Genomic DNA, 18,060 nt, shown 5'->3' on the forward strand with positions numbered 1-18,060 from the left:
AGCCATTCTGAGGCCTATTGGGCTAGTTGAGAGTTCAACCAACTCTAGTAAAGAAAATTAAATTGGTGCAAGGTAGGGACTCATCATTGATGAAAATCATGGATGAAGTGCATGAAGGAAAGAGACCTAAGTTTAATGTGTACAATTTTGGGGACAAAAATTTTATAAGAGGGGAAGAATATAACCCTCCAAGTTCAAAAAAAAAAAAAATGTGGTTAGTTTTTGTTTAGACCCACGTTCCCCACCTACCTCTTATCTCCCAACCACATAACCTTGTAAAATATCTCTCCCTCTTGGCCGGGTACCTCTCCCTCTTATCTTGTCCTCATTTCTTTTATTTTACTTTAAAACACAAACACAAAAACACACAACACTTCTCTCTTTCTCCCTCACATTCTCTCATCGGTCCCCACTCCTCACCACCACCTCCACCATCTTTTCTGGCAAAGTTTACCAGAAAACTCCACAGGAAAAGAGCTAAGACTCACTCGTCTCTATTATTTGAGGTAAAGACTCCTAATCTTTTTGGGGGGTTTTATATGCTTTTGCTTGAGGCTCTTTTAATCTAAGTTTTGATAATGCTTTTAAGTCTATAAATTGTGGTCTATGCCTTATAAATTAAGTTTTTTAGAAACTTTGAAAGTGAAATACATTATTTGTGAGGTTAAATACATAGGCTTGCCTAAGTAATTTCTTATTTAGTGATTTCTAATTTGTAGTTAGATGAAATATCAAGCTTGATACTTATTGTGATAAGTTTGCTTGGTATTATTTAAGTTCTAGCTAATCTCCTTTGGAGCTTGGAGAACTAGGCTTTTTGTGGGTTGCAAGGTAGGTGGCTTCTTAATGGGATTTTTGTAAAATAACCGCGTTGCATAAACGTTGTTTTTGAGTTAAACACATTTTGAAAAATTATTTGTAGAACTATGTTCACCTAAAAAGTGTTGTGTTGTGACCCTACTGTATATGATTATATATGAAAAACGCATCATGTATAATATTACATATGTGGAAATGCCTAAGTATTTGGCACGGAAAAAGATAAACATCTTTCAATTCCTTTGATAATGGATTTCATAGATTTATGGTATTATTTTGAAATTCTAAAGATGTGTTATCTTAACTTGTATTATTTTTTCTCAAAAAAAAAAAAAAAAAAAAAACTTGTATTATTTGGGAATTGCTAGAAAATTTTATTGACAAGAAATGATTTTGAAAAATTGGGAACTTTGTCAAATGCTCGGATATGATAAAGTTTTATGAAACTACTTGGAAATGAACTACGAGTTTCAATTTATTTAGATGTGAGCTTTATGCTATTTTTACCCTTGTGCCATGACAGGTGTGATTACCCAGCCAGATGCCACAATCTTTGTGACATAGGTATCTTGGCACCCCGTCTTTGTGACGAATTGATGTCTTTGTGGCATGATTGATGTCTTTGTGGCATATTTGATGTTTTTGTGGCATAATTGATGTATTCATGGCATATTTGATGTCTTCGTAGCATAACTTGATGTCTTTGTGGATACCTTACGTCTTTATGACTGCTTGTCTTGTGACCTTGTGTAATCCATTTGGAGTTTTGTAATATATTCATGTATTACATGGAGACACATGATTTTTAGTTATTGTTTGTAAATGTGCCATTGAGCTTTGACTTTTAATGTGGAGATTTTAGTATGGTTATATACTCTTATCACGTGGAAAAGAAAAAGAAAAAGAAAAATCTCCTATAGTTTCTCTCTTGATGGTTCTTTTCTCATGCTTTGGACCCTCTTGGGTTTGGGGCGTGACATTTATGGTTCTCTCTCTCTCTCTCTCTAACGGTGGTTGAAGACTTCCTCTCTTAAGCTTTGGCCATGGGTGAAACTCATGTTTCCATTACCATCTTGCACTCTCTTTGAATCAATGCCATAAAGATAATTGGCTAGGGATTTTCAAGATTTTCCTCACCATTGCTGCTGTTATTCCTTGTTGTAGGCTCTGATTGAGTGTTACTGACACTAGCTTTGGTGTTCCTTAGTTATGGATAAGAATGTTTGTATTTATGTTTCTTTTTTTTTTTTGTTTGGGTTTGGGTTTTAGTTTGTGTTCGAAATCCACAAGCTCTGCCACCACCGCAAGTGACAAATCATACTAGTAATGCCACCAATAGTGGCCGCCAGTATTTCTACTCTTTTTTTGTTAGTTTGTTATTGGTTGATTTAGGTTGGGTTTTATCATGGTGATAAGGATTTGTTGATTTTTTATTTGGGTTTGAAAGGTGGGGTTTGGGTATGGTCATTTATGGATTTGTGGGTGTTTTTTGATTTGGGCTTCGTCTCAAAATGAGTCTAATATGGTGTTTTTTTTTTTTTTTTTTTTGGGTGTATGTATGATTATGAATATATGTGTATACTTTGTAATCGTTATTTTTGGGGGTTTAAGGTTTTGTGTGTGTGTGTTTGTGTTCTATGACATGCTGCAGCTGTGAAGTGTGATTTGTGCTCAAAATGCATGCGTATAGCAACTTAATCATAGTGAATAGAACTCAATAAGATTTTAGCATGAACATAATCATTTAGTAAAGATGAGGGTTTGCAAGAAAAGAGATAGAAGAGAGGTTAAGAATAAGTAAATGGCTAAGAGCATTTCCAGCAAATTCATCAAATTTTTGTATTGTTTAGAGAATAAACAATGACTTTTATTTATATTTACTCACTTTTTCAAATACACTTTTCAACAGATTCTCTATCACATTCTTTATCTCATTTAAATATTATTTATTCATTCATTATTTATTTATTTTTTAACAATTACACATCTTCCAACATTTTTTTATTCAACACTTGATTATTATAATAGAAAAAAAAAATTTTGAAGAATGAACAGTAGCCCATCAGACTTGATGAGCTACTGTTCATGAGCCCAAAAAAATTTTGGGTATAAAGAATCCATTGGCGTGGCTTTTTTTTGTCTCATTTTCTATTATAGAGAATATTTTGCTTTTGCATAGACCATTGGAGATGCTCTAATAGTGTTTAGGGACCAAGTTAGTCACTTTTGAAAAGTGTTGGTCTTAGTTGGCATTAGTTCAAATCTGAAGGTAATTTACTAAAATTTACCCAAAAAAGAAATAAAGGTATAATTTGAATTTTTGCCTAACTAAAAATGGATTGAATTGTTATGTAATGAATTGAAAGAATTTATGTTTTATTGGGGATAACCTCCATTCATTTTTTTTTTTCAATTTTTGGGAGAGAAACCTCCATCCAAGATGGTGGAAGTTACAACATTGTTTTTTTAGAATCATGTTAGAAAGAAGTTAGAATAACCGAATTAATATGCGAACTTTTGTTTTAAAAAAAGAAGCCCAAAATTTTTCCGAAACAAACAAAAATATTCCACGAACTGTTATATTTTATTTTTTTTTAAAAAAATTCACGAACTGTATATAATATATATCATCTAGTATTGGATAGAATGACCTGTAATGAACGGCCTAATCAATATCCAAATAGTCAATGACTCAGTATTATTATGAATCACGTGTAACACAGCCTAAATGAAATGGCAATAGTCAGTCAAATCTAGCTTAGGCTGGCATTTCTCATTGCATTAAAACAAGCGGTCGTATTCTCTTCTATTATTATTTATAGGATTGGGATATATATAATATTAATATCTTGAGAAACGTTATATTTGTCCGTAATATTTTTACAACAAATTTTAAATAATAAGTTGTTATAAGCTATTACGGATAGTTAAAAAAAATAATTTAAGTGATAAATTTAAATTATAACCCGTAACAACTTATTTCTTACTATTTATTATAAAAGTATTGTAAAAATATTACATAAAAATCACTTTTTTTTAATACCTTTCTTGATTTGCTAATTTTCCTATGACCAAACCAAATACATGTTTAAATAAGAAGCAGATACACCTACTCAACATAATCACAATTCATTATAATTAATAGTTTAATACCACAACCAAAAGCATTGAAAGCAGTCAAAATTGGAAAGTTTCAAAAGAAAAGAAAAAGAAACTTTCATTGGATAATGACAATAATGACTCATTAATATCAAAAAGAAGAAGAAGACAATAATGACTCCTTGAGTAAAAATTAAAATAAAAAATTCAAATTCCAACATAGTTACATAGACCAACCACTCTGTCTCTCCAGAGTCTCCTTCTCTCTATATATCTGTTTTCTTTTTTTCTTTTTTTTCTTCTAGACTGCAAAGACCATTCTTTGTTCAAATTCAAACACCCCAGTAAATTGTCCAAGGTTGTGTGTATAAATAAACCTCTTCTGGGTTTCTTTATTTGTGATCATCTCTGTCTCTGTGTGTGTGTGTGTTTTTTTTTTTGTAAATTCCACACTTTATTGGAAGAACTGTAATCTAAGTGACAGAAATGTTGGATTCTTATCAGCAGCTTGTTGCTGGTCCTCTTTACCAAGAGTCACTCGAGAATCTTCAGGCTGATATTCAGCATGCCAATGCACTGTAAGTTCTCTCTCTCTCTCTCTCTGTATTTTGTTTCTTTTTAAATTGGTATTTGGGCTGAATTGTGAAATTGGGTCTTATTTGATGTGCGAAATTAATTGGGTTTTGTTTGAAATTTAGTAATAGGCTTCTGGTATCTTTTGTTTGGTGAACTTGTATTTGTGGTTTTTGATTTTTTTTGCAATGTGATTCTGCTTCACTTTTTTGGTGATGAAACTGTTATATTATTGGAAAACCCAGAAGGGTTGGATGACTATTTTTTCAGTTTGTCTTCTTTTCTTTTTTCTCAATTCTGGTTTTTTCCTTTAAAAGGTTGGCTTTTTATATTAAAAAGTCAAATTTTCATGCATTTTATTTATACTGATACTGATATTAATCACTTAGAGTTGTGTATACCCCAATTTATAGATTTTAATGCTAGTTTGAGTAATTGGCATGCTTTCAAGTTAGGCTTCAACTCTGCTGTTTATTCAGTGGATGAAACTGTTGATTGGCTGTGATTATCATAACTTCAGTTGTTAATGGTCTCAAATGAATGGTTTATGTAATCAAAAGTGGGGCTTTGCAGAATATCTGCAATGTCAGTGGCACGATATCAATAATTGAGTCGTCAGTGCATAGCCTAGACCCATTTCAATTGCCAAAGGTTTTGTTATCAATTTAAAACATGTAGAGATATTGTTCTTATTTTTCTCTTGATATTGTGCTGAGTTATTTTATTTTATTTTATTGCAACCGAGCTGTTGATCCCTGGCACGGTCACTGAATTATTAGACCGGCCAAGATATGGTTTGTAAAACGAAACAACCTTTGATTGGTTTGAATTTAAATATGTATGCAGGGCAGCTTCCATTCCAAGAGGCAAGGGTGGTGCGTGTTTTCAAATGAAATTGGTTTACAATCACTTGGCGCCTATTTTACTGTTTTTTCTTCAATGGATTGATTGCTCATGTACATGTCTACTTTCAAGTTATTTAAACCTTTTTCACGTAGTTGTATTTAAGGTTAGTTTCTACTTCTGCACTTATGCATTACTATGCAAATCAGAATATTCGATGGTTCCCATTTTATTGAACTTAAATTATGTTTCTTAATTTCTTTTTTACTTAGGTTTACTCAGATGGGAGGCCAAATATCTCCTCATGTGGAAGGAAAGCTACCATTAGAGACTTCTATTGTATGTATTCCATCTTAAATTCTTTATTGTACTAGAGGGCTGTTGGCTGTCATACAGAGATATGAATAATTTGCAAAATGAGTGTATTTGTCAATAAATTAGTAGTTTCATTTTAGGATTTTGAGAAGTAATGTTTAATTCTCAATGAGTCTGTGAGCCTGCTATGACTGCAATTTGCTTCAAACCAATTTGTTCTAAAAATTACATGCATTCTTTCAAATTTTAAATAATGTGAAATTTCAGCTAGAATGATTACAGTATACCATTCATGTGCTATTTTTTTCCTTCACTAATCATATTTCCCTTGAACCTTAAACTGCAGCTGTTATATTACCATCTCTTCAGCGTCTCCATTGTGACCCTGACAAATTGGAAACTACTCAAGAGGAAGTCAATGGCTTAGAGATGGTAGTCAGAAAGAAATTAGAGGATAAGAAGCTTTCAGATGTGGACTTGGAGAGAGAAGACGAGTGTGGGATCTGCTTGGAGCCTTGCACCAAAATGGTTTTGCCAAACTGCTGTCATTCCATGTGCATCAATTGCTACCGGGACTGGTAATTCCTATCTCATTTTCTTCCTTTTCTCTCAGGGACACAACCACATATTAGCCTATTTGGGTGATGGAGCCATGGCCCCCCAAAATTTTAGGAAATTTTTAAAATATATATTAAAAGTTTTAGCCTTTTAAGAATGTACCCCCTCCTCCTCTCTCCCTCCCTCCCCACCCCCCCCCAAAAAAAAGACAGTAACTGGCCCCAACAAATATGTATGGATTTTGTTTTCTTCAAACAGATGCAATGATCTCTAATAGGGTTTGAATTAGGTGGAAGGGTGAATGAGCTATGGTTCCCCCAAACTTCTGAAAAATAAATGCATCCCTTATATAAATTTAATTAAAAAATAATAATTTCTTATGTTTTGACCCAAAAAATTATGAGCTCCCCCTTCAATGACAAAAAATAATGTCTAATTCTCTTAGATTCAAATATTCAACCTGCTAGAATTTTATAGAAAATAAATATTATCTCATAAAATGGGCATAAAGGTATAAATGCATTACAGAGACAATACAAATGTCCAATTCACAATCAAATTTTTTTTTTTTAAAAATGAATAAAGTTAAGTCATTAAAGTCTTTAATATTGTATGATGATTTTTAATGAAGTTTTATGCAATCTTACATGAAAGGATGGTATTTCATTAAAACTTATAATGTTAAAAAGTCCAAAAGAGGAATTGAATCAGTAACTTCCCATGTGTTGTTAGTTTAGTTCTTTCTTAGAAAGTAGGGAGTTCCACTAACACTTTACAAGCAAACACATACATGAACATGTGTGCATGGATGTAAAAATGTAAGTGTATGCCTTACACATACACGCGAGCACACACACATATGGAGAAACTAGAACAGGGCAGTGCAATGGGGCTCTGTCAAGTTGATGTGGCCATCCTTTTTTGTGTATAATAATCAATTATTTATGGATCTATACCATTCAAACAAAACTACAAAACAATAAGGGTAGACAATTTTCAAATTTTGCTTGAATCAATTCAGTAAAATGATTTATATCTTTGGTTATATTTGTACAGGAAATATATTGCATTTGCAATTATGAGCTGAGAAAAATAATCATCATTTTCTTGTAAAAATGAGCATGGAATTGATATTTTTCACCCAACTATTTAGTGCAAAAGAGATTCTTAACCTATCGAGTGGTCTAAATTACAATAAAGCTTAACCATTATATACAAAAAATGGTGCGGCCTAGTCAACTTTGATGAATATGGTTTAATTATGCCTTGATGCTATAATCCTGCCTCCAAGTAAAATTTCCTGTTGTGTCTTTATTTGCTATTAACTGTGAATTTGTGTTGGAGAAGCTGTAAGTCTTAACTCTTAAGAGTTGACACCCTTCCTTACCTTCTATATTTCACAGGAACACCAGGTCAGAGTCTTGCCCATTCTGCCGGGGAACTTTAAAGAAAGTGAACTCAGGGGACTTATGGGTTCTGACATGCAGTAATGATGTGGTAGACACTCAAACTGTGTTGAGGGATGATATATTGCGCTTCTATCTTTTTATAAACAGCCTGCCTAAGGATATCCCAGATGCTCTGTTTTTTATGTACTACGAATACTTATTTTAATCTGATAGGCAAGAAGAATGATGTACAGAAAGAGGAAAATGCCAAGCAGTGGCTGCACATAGTCTGCTGAGGTTTTCACGTGGAAAATTTTACTCCATTTTTTAAAAGAATAATGTATATGCTGTGTAAGTGACCCAATTGTTAATATTGAAATGCACTTCCTCCTTGTATGATATTGTTTTACTGTCTTCATTTGATGATGGTGCAAGAGGTTTGGGCTATCTCTGATGTGATTTCTTGCATTACAGTGAGAAGATCATCAGCATAGCTGAAGTAATGTCCGTGATTTTTAGTTTATTTCTTGGAATTTGATAAATGCATTATTACCAAATGCTGCTGATGAAACAACCAGAGTAATTCCTTTTATTAGGATACTATTGGTTGTACAAATCTTTCTTTTTAAAGTGACTCTGAATGCTCTTTAGTTAGTGCAGGCCTATACTATTACAGAACAAGGATGCCTTGTTAAAATATGAACATGTTGAGCATGTTCTTGTTCACACATTTTCAAGTGCTACCTGCTTTGCATGAAATGTACAATTTGATTTATACTTGCAAATTGCAATGCACAGTTGAACAATTGTTATAGTATTCGATTCCATCTTGTGCATTGACTCTTATCCATACCATCATATATAAAGGGAAAATTTCATGTGGTCTCTCTCTCTCTCATATTTGTCCACTTCTATAAAAATGAAAAAGAGCATCTTGTACATGCGCAGCACGTGTAGGAAGCTAGTCTTTTATTTTTTGATAAACTTCAATATATATTAACTAAGAAACTTAGAAACAAAGTGGGGCATCTTTCTTACAAGCATCTACCATACTAGGAGGAAGATTGCCCGAAATGAAAAAACAAGACAAATTAGACTCAATAGCAAACTTTGCAGTTACATGGGCAGCATTGTTGCAAGACCTGTTGACCCAAGCAAAAGAACAAGCAGGAAAGGACTCAGCAGCGAATAAAATGTCAGAAATCAAACTCTTAATAAGCCAATCTGGACAGCCCTTAAGTTTCAGGACCCCATCTAAGCAAACCTTACAATCACCTTCAAAAGTGACAGAGAACCATCTTTCTCGGCTAGCAAGCTAAACTGCCCAAAGTAATGCTTCAGCTTTGGCTTGGAGAGGAGACCGTTTGGATATAACTTTAGCCCATACCTTTATAAAAGCACCTCGATAATCTCTAGCCATGACAGCTAAGGCAGCTTTCGAATTAGAGATAGTTGCATCAAAGTTGATCTTGATTGTGCCCAATGGAGTTTTAGACCAAGTTTAAGGATGAAACAACGGGACAGAGTGAGGTACTGGTTTGGGGAAAATGACAGCGCATTCTTGGATTTTGGCATGTACTCTGTGAATTGAGGACTGAAGGTCTGCCTTCCCTTTGTGGTTACACACCATACTTCTAGTATACCAGATTTCTTCCATAGTGTAAGCGAAATACAAGGATACTAACCATTTATCGTGCGCTTGCCAGAGTGGTTCGGGAGGGTTGAAAACCAGATTGATAATGTCCGTTGCCGTTGTCAGTTGTGCTTCATCAACCTTGAATCCCCAGCATATGGAAAACCATAGGGCTCTTGCCCCTGGACAATGGAAGAAGAGATGAGCAAACGATTCTGCCTCCTGATTACATAGCACACAACAAGGATCTTCCACCTCCACATGACTGCTTAAATTTTCCTTTATGGGCAAAGCATTGACAGCAACTCTCCAAAGAAACATTTTAATCCTTTCCGGTCCTTTCATCTTCCACAGCTTTTTCCAATCCACCTCTAGATTAGTTGGTTGGGATGGTAGTTGGGATATTTTCCTGTAAGCATATTTTACAGAGAAGCATCCTTTGGGGTCCGGTATCCATATAAGCCTATCAGGGTGGGGTCTTGTCTGTAAATGGATGCAGAGGATAGCTTTGGTAGAACTTGGATCAAATAATTCGAGGATTAAAGGTGCTTTCCACTTTCGCAGGTCAGGGTCGATTAATTGGGATACCTTGGTCGCTACTTGCGGTGTGGATGCAGTTTTTGGGGCTGGTGTGAACCCCTGAATCCATGACACCCACGAGTCAAGCCATATATCAATAGATTTTCCATCTCCAATAAGGTAGCATGCACCTTTTGATACAATAGACTTTGCTTTCTCAATTGCTTTCCAAATAGAAGATGCATTCTTTGGTGCTTTTGCCCACAACCAGTCCTCACTTACCTTGTACTTCAGTCTAAGAATCCTCATACAGGTGCTATCCCTTTTAGACGCTATCATCCAGGCCAATTTGGCCAACAATGCATTATTCATCTCCTTGGCTTTTTTGAATCCCAGTCCGTCATGACTTCTCGGATAATAGAGTTTGTCCCAGGCACTCCACGCTATAAACCTGCCCTCCCTCTGACTTGGCTTCCACCAGAATCTTCTAGTTAGAGAATCCAACCTATCACACACCTTGTTAGGGATTCTAAAGGTTGACATAGCATAATTAGGTAATGTTTGTGCCACTAAGTTGATGAGGGTTCTCCTCCTTGCCCATGATAAACACTTGCTTCTCCATCCCAAAAGTTTAGACTCAAGCTTATCTATGAGGAAAGTAAAATCCTTACATGGGGATTTGGATAAGAATAATGGTGCTCCCAAGTATACTGCATCTTTTTTGAGGTTTTTCATCTGGAGAATGCTCTTTACTGTTCTTCGGGTCTGGCCTTGTGTGTTTTTGGAAAAATAGACCCCAGACTTGCCCATGTTGATAGCTTGACCCGACCATTTGCAATATTTATCCAGAGTTTTCATCAGAGTTGCTGCATCTCTCCTAGTAGCCTTTGAGAACAATACAATGTCGTTGGCATACATGACGTGAGTGATAGTTGGTCCCCTGATACTTGTTTTGATGCCGCTAACATTTTTCAAGCTTAGTTCATGATCCAACAGCCTTGATAAAATTTCTTGGCCCAAGATGAACAAGTAAGGGGACAGTGGGTCTCCTTGCCTCAACCTTCTACTAGGCTTAAAGGATTCAGATTTACCCCCATTCACCAACACCTCAAAAGAAACCGAGGAGATGCAAGCTATAATCCATTTGGTGAAAACTTCATTGAAACCAAAGTGCAGCAATACAGCTTGAATGAACTTCTAGTTAACCCTGTCATATGCCTTTTGGAGGTCAAGTTTGATTGCCAGCAGACCAGGCTTTGTTTTTCGAGTTTTAAAACTGTGCATTATCTCTTGAACAATAATTTGATTCTTAGCAATCCATCTATCTTGGATGAATGCCGATTGAGTAGGAGAGGTCCAGCAGGGGCCGCAACTTTGCAACTAGAAGCTTGGAGATGATTTTATAAACTACGTTACACAAGCTGATTGGCCTGAAATGGTTCACAATTGTCGGGTTAGAAATGTTGGGAATAAGGACAATTAAGGAGTTATTTACTTCTTTTGGCATGGAACCCATATAGAAGAAGAATGTGACTGCCTTGATTATATCATTACCCACAGTAGGCTAGAGTTGTTTATAAAATAGTACTAGAAAGCCATCAGGCCTTGGGGCCTTTAAATCTTGCATCTGGAACAGGGTGTCTTTAATCTCCTCTGGTGATGGAATTCTTTCTAGCATTTCATTCTCTTCTTCAGTGATACAAGGGAGGATGAGGTGTTCAAGGTACTCTGGGAAGTCAATATCTTCTTTGAACAAGTCAACAAAATTGTTCTTGAATAGCTTTCTTATTTGGTTAGAGTCATGAATCCAATTTCCATCTTCTTTTTTGATAGCATCAATGTTGTTGTTCCTTCTGCAAATGACCATGGACAGATGGAAGAACTTGGAATTCTTATCTCCAAGCTTGAGCCATAATTCCCTTGATTTTTGACGCCAAAGGATTTCACTTCTAATCAACCACTCGAATAGCTCTGCTTGCAAGGATTGTTCTGCTAGTTCATTCACCGGACTTGGGTGTCTACTCTGTATTTCTTTGATTTTCTGAAGCAGATTATTAATTCTGTCCTGACAGCGGCCACAAACCTCTTTGTTCCATTCGCAGAGCGCATCCCTTGTAGCAACTTGTTTTTTATACAACTTAACAAAATCTGACCCGTGAACTTCTTTGTTCCATGCACTTTCAATCACTGGTTTACATCCTTCATCTCTAAGCCATACCGCCTCAAACCGGAATGGTCTGTGAGCAAAACTATCAGCTGGGCAAGTATCCAACAAAATTGGGGCGTGGTCTGAATTGATCGCACTGAGGTGCGAAACTGTTGCTTTTGGGTAAGCCAGCCTCCAGGAAATGCTGGCCACTCCTCTATCAAGCCTTCTTTTAATTATTGCGTTACCCTATTTACCTTTGGCCCAAGTGAACTTATTCCCGGAATATCCAAGGTCGACAGAATTGAGATTGAACATCAGCTCCTTGAGGTAATTTGTGGTAGAGGAGCTACCTTTACAACCCCCAATTTGTTCATCGTCATTTAGAATGCAGTTGAAGTCTCCCACACATACCCAAGGGCCTTGGTGAGCTGCTAAAAGTGCCAACAGATTTCCCCACGCCTTTTTCTTCTCAGTGTAGTATGGTGGACCATAGAACTCAACTAGGAGCCAGTCTAGTATGGAATCAGAGATTTTGACAGCGATTAGGTTCTTATTAAACTCCATCTCCTTTATAGTCACACCATTCTTCCATAGCGTACACAGCCCACCTGCACGACCCTTAGCTTCCCCAACAAATTTATTATCGAATTTAATGACATTTTTGACAACAAATTCTTAATGACTGCCTTTAGTATTTTCCACAAATGGTATCTCTGTGCCCTCCCAATCCTTGGGATGTTTTGTGGCTTCACTTGTAGCCTCAGTATTTAATAATTGTTGCAGCTAGAGTTTCATCTCATATTGTCAATTTATTTCTTGATAGAATGTTCTAGTTTGTAGTTTCTTAGTTTCTCTTGATGGTCTTCTGCAGTTTACTCTGTTGCTGATTCCAACAGAGAAACTGTAGCTGTGATTGGTTTGGCATAATTACTTATGTAAATAATTTAGCAATTTATGCGCAATGATGTTGGTTACAGCTATTTACTTCCTGCTGAAGATGTTCAAAGAGTGAAAACACAATACTTGTTTAGACACACACACACAAAAAAAAAAAAAAAAAAAAAAAATGGAAAAAAAGAAGAGAGACTGAATTTTTAAGAAAAAGATACTAGAACTTCCTTTGCCAATTTTAAATACGTATGAATATGATCATCACTCTCTGAATGAGGCTTGTTTCTCCTCCCATTTGTTTTAATGATTTAGCCTTGCTGCTTTGACAGGCAAACTGTGTTGGCTTTTCTCCTCCGTTTCCCTGCTCCCGATCCCAATTCAACTGTTGACAAGAGCTGGTTATAATAACTACCAATTTATGTAAACCTTGAATGTTGTTCTGGTTAATTTCCTGATCCTCATAATGATGAATTTACAACTTGTTAAGTTTGCAAATGGCTCTCTCACTTATGTCCCATTAATCTCAAACAAAGCTTCTTCCATTGCATGTGTGGGTGCCATGTATTCTGTTGGAATCAATAGGCAAATATTGGCCATGTCACAAAGTGAACAGCAATATGCCCCATAGACTGAAAGCGCCAAAAAGCAAGACCAACAAACTCTTCCATCGACACTCAAAATGAAAAAGCAAGACAGCTTCACAATACTAGTTACTTGGCATTGCTGCCACCCTTCTAAAACTTCAACTCTTCTTGAGTCTCAGGTAGAGTAAAATTGAGAGCTTCAGCCATTATAATTGCACCTCTTTGTAACGGGTGAGTGGGCTTGGCAAATCTCCCCAACCCAAGGTTCCTTAAAAATACATGATGAGTTCAAAATAAAGCCTAATATTCAGCCCATAAACAACTTGACTATTTAAGTATGCCTAGTCGTATCTTTATTTTATTTATTAAATAAAATTTAGTTATAATTCTTTAGATGTATCATGTAATACATTGGATTTCAAAATTAAATTCAAATACATGGTTATGCTGACCAAATGAAGAAAAAAACATTGTTAGCTAAGGGTGCATCTACATGGATTGAGATTTGAGGAGGTTGGAGGTTTGGATGGTGATGATCTGGTCATTGTATTCATGTGCTTTGCATCTGAGGCATTCAAGCTGCTACCTACCATACCTTTTTCCTTAACCACTTGGGCTTCATTTACATAATTACATTTTTGCTTCAACTTGGGTCCAGAATGGGATTGTAATTAGCTTCATCTCTTGTAATTTAATTACAGACTCTAGTTGGTCACTGATAGATTCAAAGTGTGATACAAATACTCAAGGGAACCAAAAAAAAAAAAAAAAAAAAAAAAAAAAGAAAAAGAAAAATACCAACCAACCAACCAACAAAGAAAGTAATGGGGTTTTTAGTATGCGTATGATTCTGTTCATCACAATTATGTTAAATGAAAAATACATAATTTTTTTTTTTTAATTATCATTTCAAAGATTGGAGTATTATTCATTACGGTTTTTCTCCTTCCTTTCTTTTTGTTTGGCCTAACATCACATATTCACAGGATCCAATTATCATCTTTAACCAAGGAGGAAAAATTAAAATATTATATATATTAGCTAGAGTGGAGTGGGTTTAGCATTGGTATCAACTAGGAGAAAAATTCATGTTTATTTTGGTATAAGAGCCTATTTTTTCTATTTTACATAACCATTTTTCAAAAACACCAACATCAGTTTATATATTTTATACTACATTTAAAAAAAATTATTTATTTATCAATTTATCTCTCTCTCTCTCTCTCTCTCTCTCTCATTGTGTATATTAGTAAAGAAGTATTAAAAAATAGATTTGCATGTGAATAGTAACTGTGTACATGGTTACTGACTTACAATTGCAACAATCCAAATTTACACAAGTTTTGATTGATTGAAGTGGAGGATTTTTGAAGTTGGATGTGTAAAATTTAGCTCTTATTAGAAGTTCACTTACGGTTGTTACATATTTTTATTTCTTTTCATCAATAAAATTTCTGCCTTTTACCTCCAAAAAAAAAAAAAAAGTTCACTTTATGGACTTCATTCTCCATTTCTCCTCTTCTTTCCCTCTCACAATTACTTAGCAAAAAGCAACAATGTTTTCAAGGATGAGATTTTATCAGTTGAGTGAATTAGAACCTTCAAATTTTAAATTGTTATAACTACCTTTTTAGCTGTTGCCTAATTACCGCGTGATAGGTATATGTTTCAGACATTTCTTGTTACTCAACTGTTTGACATTTGTTCCCTTTACGAAATTCTTCCCTTTTTTTGTCATGTGTCACAACATATTTGTGTGTGATAATTTTAATGGGAAAATTGCAATGACTTCTCCTTTAAGTTTATTGAAATAACACCAACCTCTCTCATTTTTTATTATTATTTTTTGAAAACGACATCAAATATCATTCATTTATTAAAAACGATGATAGTCAAAATACAGGGCTCAAGTGCTGGTGGTGGGGATTCCTCCAGCCAAACTAATTCATCCCCTACATTCTTAGCAAAACAAGCAAGTGCGTGTGCCACACCGTTTGCACTGCGTTTAACAAAACTAACAGAATAGCTTCGAAAACCTGCTGCAAGGCACTGGATGTCCTCATAAATGTGACCCAAACGTGATGTATTGGCTTTCCCAGTTGAGATAGCCCGCATCACATTCAAGCTGTCTCCTTCCAGCACCACGTCCATGAAGCCAGCGTCGACAGCAAACTCCAATGCTTTACGACAGGCAAACAGTTTCGCTTCTTCACTATCCTGTACCTGTGGACCTTTGGCTGCTAGGGATGCCATGACTTCAGCCCTCTCATTGCGCACCACCACTCCAACACCTGACTCATTTTTTAAGTTGTACAGGATAAACTCCCTTTACATAATAAACTGAACTTATGCTGGGTAAAAGCCATTTTTACCCTCATTTTCTAAGTGAAAAAAAAATTATCATTTGACTCTTCCATTTAAAACTTACAAAATTCTCATTTTATCCTTCTTTCAAACCTTCTTTTTCTTGTTTTCAAAAAAAAAAAAAAAAAAAAAAAAAACTTCTTTTTCTTGGTATTAGTGCGACATTTATTTATTATTTTTGGTCGCAAATGAAATCATGGTATTATGGTTACCTGGTCACATTCTTTCTGTCTCACCACTCACCAGCCAATAACTTCTTCCATAATACTCAAAAACTCCAAAGGGATTAATCCGTAAGTCCACTTTTTACCTGGGATCGCATTTCTTATTCTCCTTTTTAGTTATGTTTGTATATCAGGTTAGAAAAATGTGCCATTAATTTTTTTCCAAAGATAATGAAATGGGCTTTTTTCCCCTAATTTCTTTTTAATTGTTAATTTTTATGTTTAACCGAGCTATGTTGATGTTATGCCAACACACCATTGAAGAGCATGGACCCCCCTCCCCTCTAGTGTAATTGAGGGTATTCAACTCCTGCCTCAGATACCCATAGATCAGATGTGTCACAGAGTTATGGAATATCTATTTGGGAAAAACTTATTTAATTTTTTGCTAAAAATATTATAGATATAAAATAAAAGTTAAATAAAATTCTAAGTAGGTGACTCATGTGGAACTTGCAAATAATAGAAAAAATAAACAATAAGTTAGTTTATAAGTGCATTCCAAACTGACATAGACATGATGTGTAATGGCCTGATTAGGATTTAAGAGAACCTTTCAAACCAAAAATGGAATGTTGTAGCTTTTTGTAAAGATTTTCAATCATGAGTTTTAGTTTCTCAGTGTGATTAATTAGTCTACATTTATTGATGTGTAATTTTGAGTTCTTTGCAAATTTTAACGGGACAAGATTGAGTCAAATTATTGATGTCTTAGGACAAAAATAGTAGTATATTGTTGAAAGCTCGGATTTGTGTATAAACACAAGAGCTTGTTTTGATCCCCAATAAAAATTACGGCTCGGTTGCTTTTACTCCTAACTTAAACTAAGTGCGGAATAAGAGTAAATGCGTGCAAACAACCGATAAAACTACTCTAAGCCATATTCATCTAATATCAACAATAAAAGAAAAGTTTAAAGAGTAGGGAAGAAGGATGCAAACACAAGATAACACTGAGACGTGTTATCGAAGAACTCGGCAAAAAACCTCTCCACCGCCCTCTAAGCGGTAAATCGATCCACTAGAGAATAAGTTGAAGTACACGAATAATAAAAGACCTTCTAAGCCTAGTCTACACCATGTACTTGAGCCCTCTAAGCTCCTGCTACCAATTAGCTTCTCGAAACCTTGTCTTCTCTAGTTTTCCTAAATCCCGTAATTCAGCCCGATTGCATCTGCCAACGATTAGCTTCTTCCAATACTCCCCAATAGCACCAAAACCTCACTTGACACTTAAATTGGGTGTGGTAAGTGTTTGGGCTATCAACCTGTCAAGGATTTAGAGATGGAGAGGTAGGAGTAGAGGAAAACTACAAGGAAATGTGTAGATGATTGTGGGTATAACAATCTCTAACTCTCAAGTGTGTATGCTAGGGTTTTCTCTCTGAAAAGCACTCCTTACAATATGTGAGTAATGAGGGTATATATAGTGTAGGTAAAGACTTGGTAAAACAAACATGACAAATTAGCCAAATAGAATGTTTTGCGAGTATTTTGCGGGAAGGCCTTACCCGTGAGGCACTTGCAAAAACTTTAGGTTGTCATGAGTCTTTACATTCCAATCATGTGCTCTATATGTGGCAACTTCGCGGGTTAGCTTCTCGTGAAATCCACTTGTATTTTGTTTGAAACTTGAGTCTTCACACTCTCTCACACTCAACCCTTATAATTAAAAACCCCACATAAATACAGGGAAAAATGATTGAATAAAATTACAATCAAATTTGGCACAGAATTAAAGCCAACACAAAATAGTTGTAAATCACAACTTTACAATTGTTAACTATAATGAGGTGACTTGGGTATTGATGATATCAAAATACCAAAAAAAATGGGAGGGATGAAGGTGAGAGAGTACTGAAAGATAGATGAATTTTTTGGAGGATAATAATAGATTTTAAATAAAAAAATTAAATTATAAATAAAGTGTGTAAAGAAAATTAAATTATATATATATATATATATATATATATATATTTATATATATATATATATAATTTGAATATATGTTAACTAATACTGACTGGGTGAGTGCTAGGAATAAGAGGTTGAATTTAGAGGCAAGGAATTAATGCGCAGCGGAAAATTCAAGCAATCCCAA

The 18,060-nt window shown here is 35.1% G+C and overlaps 2 protein-coding genes and 1 long non-coding RNA gene across 3 annotated transcripts; 2 read left to right on the forward strand and 1 right to left on the reverse strand.

The window, feature by feature from the left end:
- The first annotated feature begins 360 nt into the window (after window positions 1–360).
- Window positions 361–3,521, forward strand: LOC126726379 (uncharacterized). The gene is made up of 2 exons (XR_007655846.1): window positions 361–506; window positions 1,343–3,521. It is a non-coding gene; the product is annotated as an uncharacterized LOC126726379 (long non-coding RNA).
- Window positions 3,522–4,329: 808 nt separating this feature from the next.
- LOC126726376 (E3 ubiquitin-protein ligase AIRP2-like) lies at window positions 4,330–7,991 on the forward strand. The gene is made up of 5 exons (XM_050431624.1): window positions 4,330–4,496; window positions 5,338–5,500; window positions 5,607–5,673; window positions 5,996–6,227; window positions 7,611–7,991. The coding sequence occupies exons 1-5, from the start codon at window positions 4,405–4,407 to the stop codon at window positions 7,819–7,821; spliced, it is 765 nt and encodes a 254-aa protein (XP_050287581.1). The 5' UTR covers window positions 4,330–4,404; the 3' UTR covers window positions 7,822–7,991.
- Window positions 7,992–8,604: 613 nt separating this feature from the next.
- LOC126728393 (uncharacterized) lies at window positions 8,605–15,624 on the reverse strand. The gene is made up of 5 exons (XM_050434220.1): window positions 15,273–15,624; window positions 12,151–12,519; window positions 11,336–12,063; window positions 9,281–10,854; window positions 8,605–8,737 (listed from the first exon to the last, which is right to left on the reverse strand). Exons 1-5 carry the CDS (start codon window positions 15,622–15,624, stop codon window positions 8,605–8,607), a joined length of 3,156 nt encoding a protein of 1,051 aa, XP_050290177.1.
- Window positions 15,625–18,060: the final 2,436 nt, after the last annotated feature.

This window comes from Quercus robur, chromosome 5, assembly GCF_932294415.1.
Source record: "Quercus robur chromosome 5, dhQueRobu3.1, whole genome shotgun sequence".
Classification (NCBI taxonomy): domain Eukaryota; kingdom Viridiplantae; phylum Streptophyta; class Magnoliopsida; order Fagales; family Fagaceae; genus Quercus; species Quercus robur.

What these genes read in the sequence shown, in the direction of transcription:
- LOC126726376 (XM_050431624.1), top strand. Translation starts at nt 4,405, where the DNA reads ATGTTGGATTCTTATCAGCAGCTTGTTGCTGGTCCTCTTTACCAAGAG. An exon ending in ATTCAGCATGCCAATGCACT is followed by an intron (nt 4,497 to 5,337) that starts GTAAGTTCTCTC and finishes ATATGTATGCAG; the next exon opens with GGCAGCTTCCATTCCAAGAG. An exon ending in TTCACGTAGTTGTATTTAAG is followed by an intron (nt 5,501 to 5,606) that starts GTTAGTTTCTAC and finishes TTTTTTACTTAG; the next exon opens with GTTTACTCAGATGGGAGGCC.
- LOC126728393 (XM_050434220.1), bottom strand. Translation starts at nt 15,624, where the DNA reads ATGGCATCCCTAGCAGCCAAAGGTCCACAGGTACAGGATAGTGAAGAA. An exon ending in ACCACCAGCACTTGAGCCCT is followed by an intron (nt 12,520 to 15,272) that starts GTATTTTGACTA and finishes TTGTTGGGGAAG; the next exon opens with CTAAGGGTCGTGCAGGTGGG. An exon ending in TGGCAAGCGCACGATAAATG is followed by an intron (nt 8,738 to 9,280) that starts GTTAGTATCCTT and finishes TTGGGTCAACAG; the next exon opens with GTCTTGCAACAATGCTGCCC.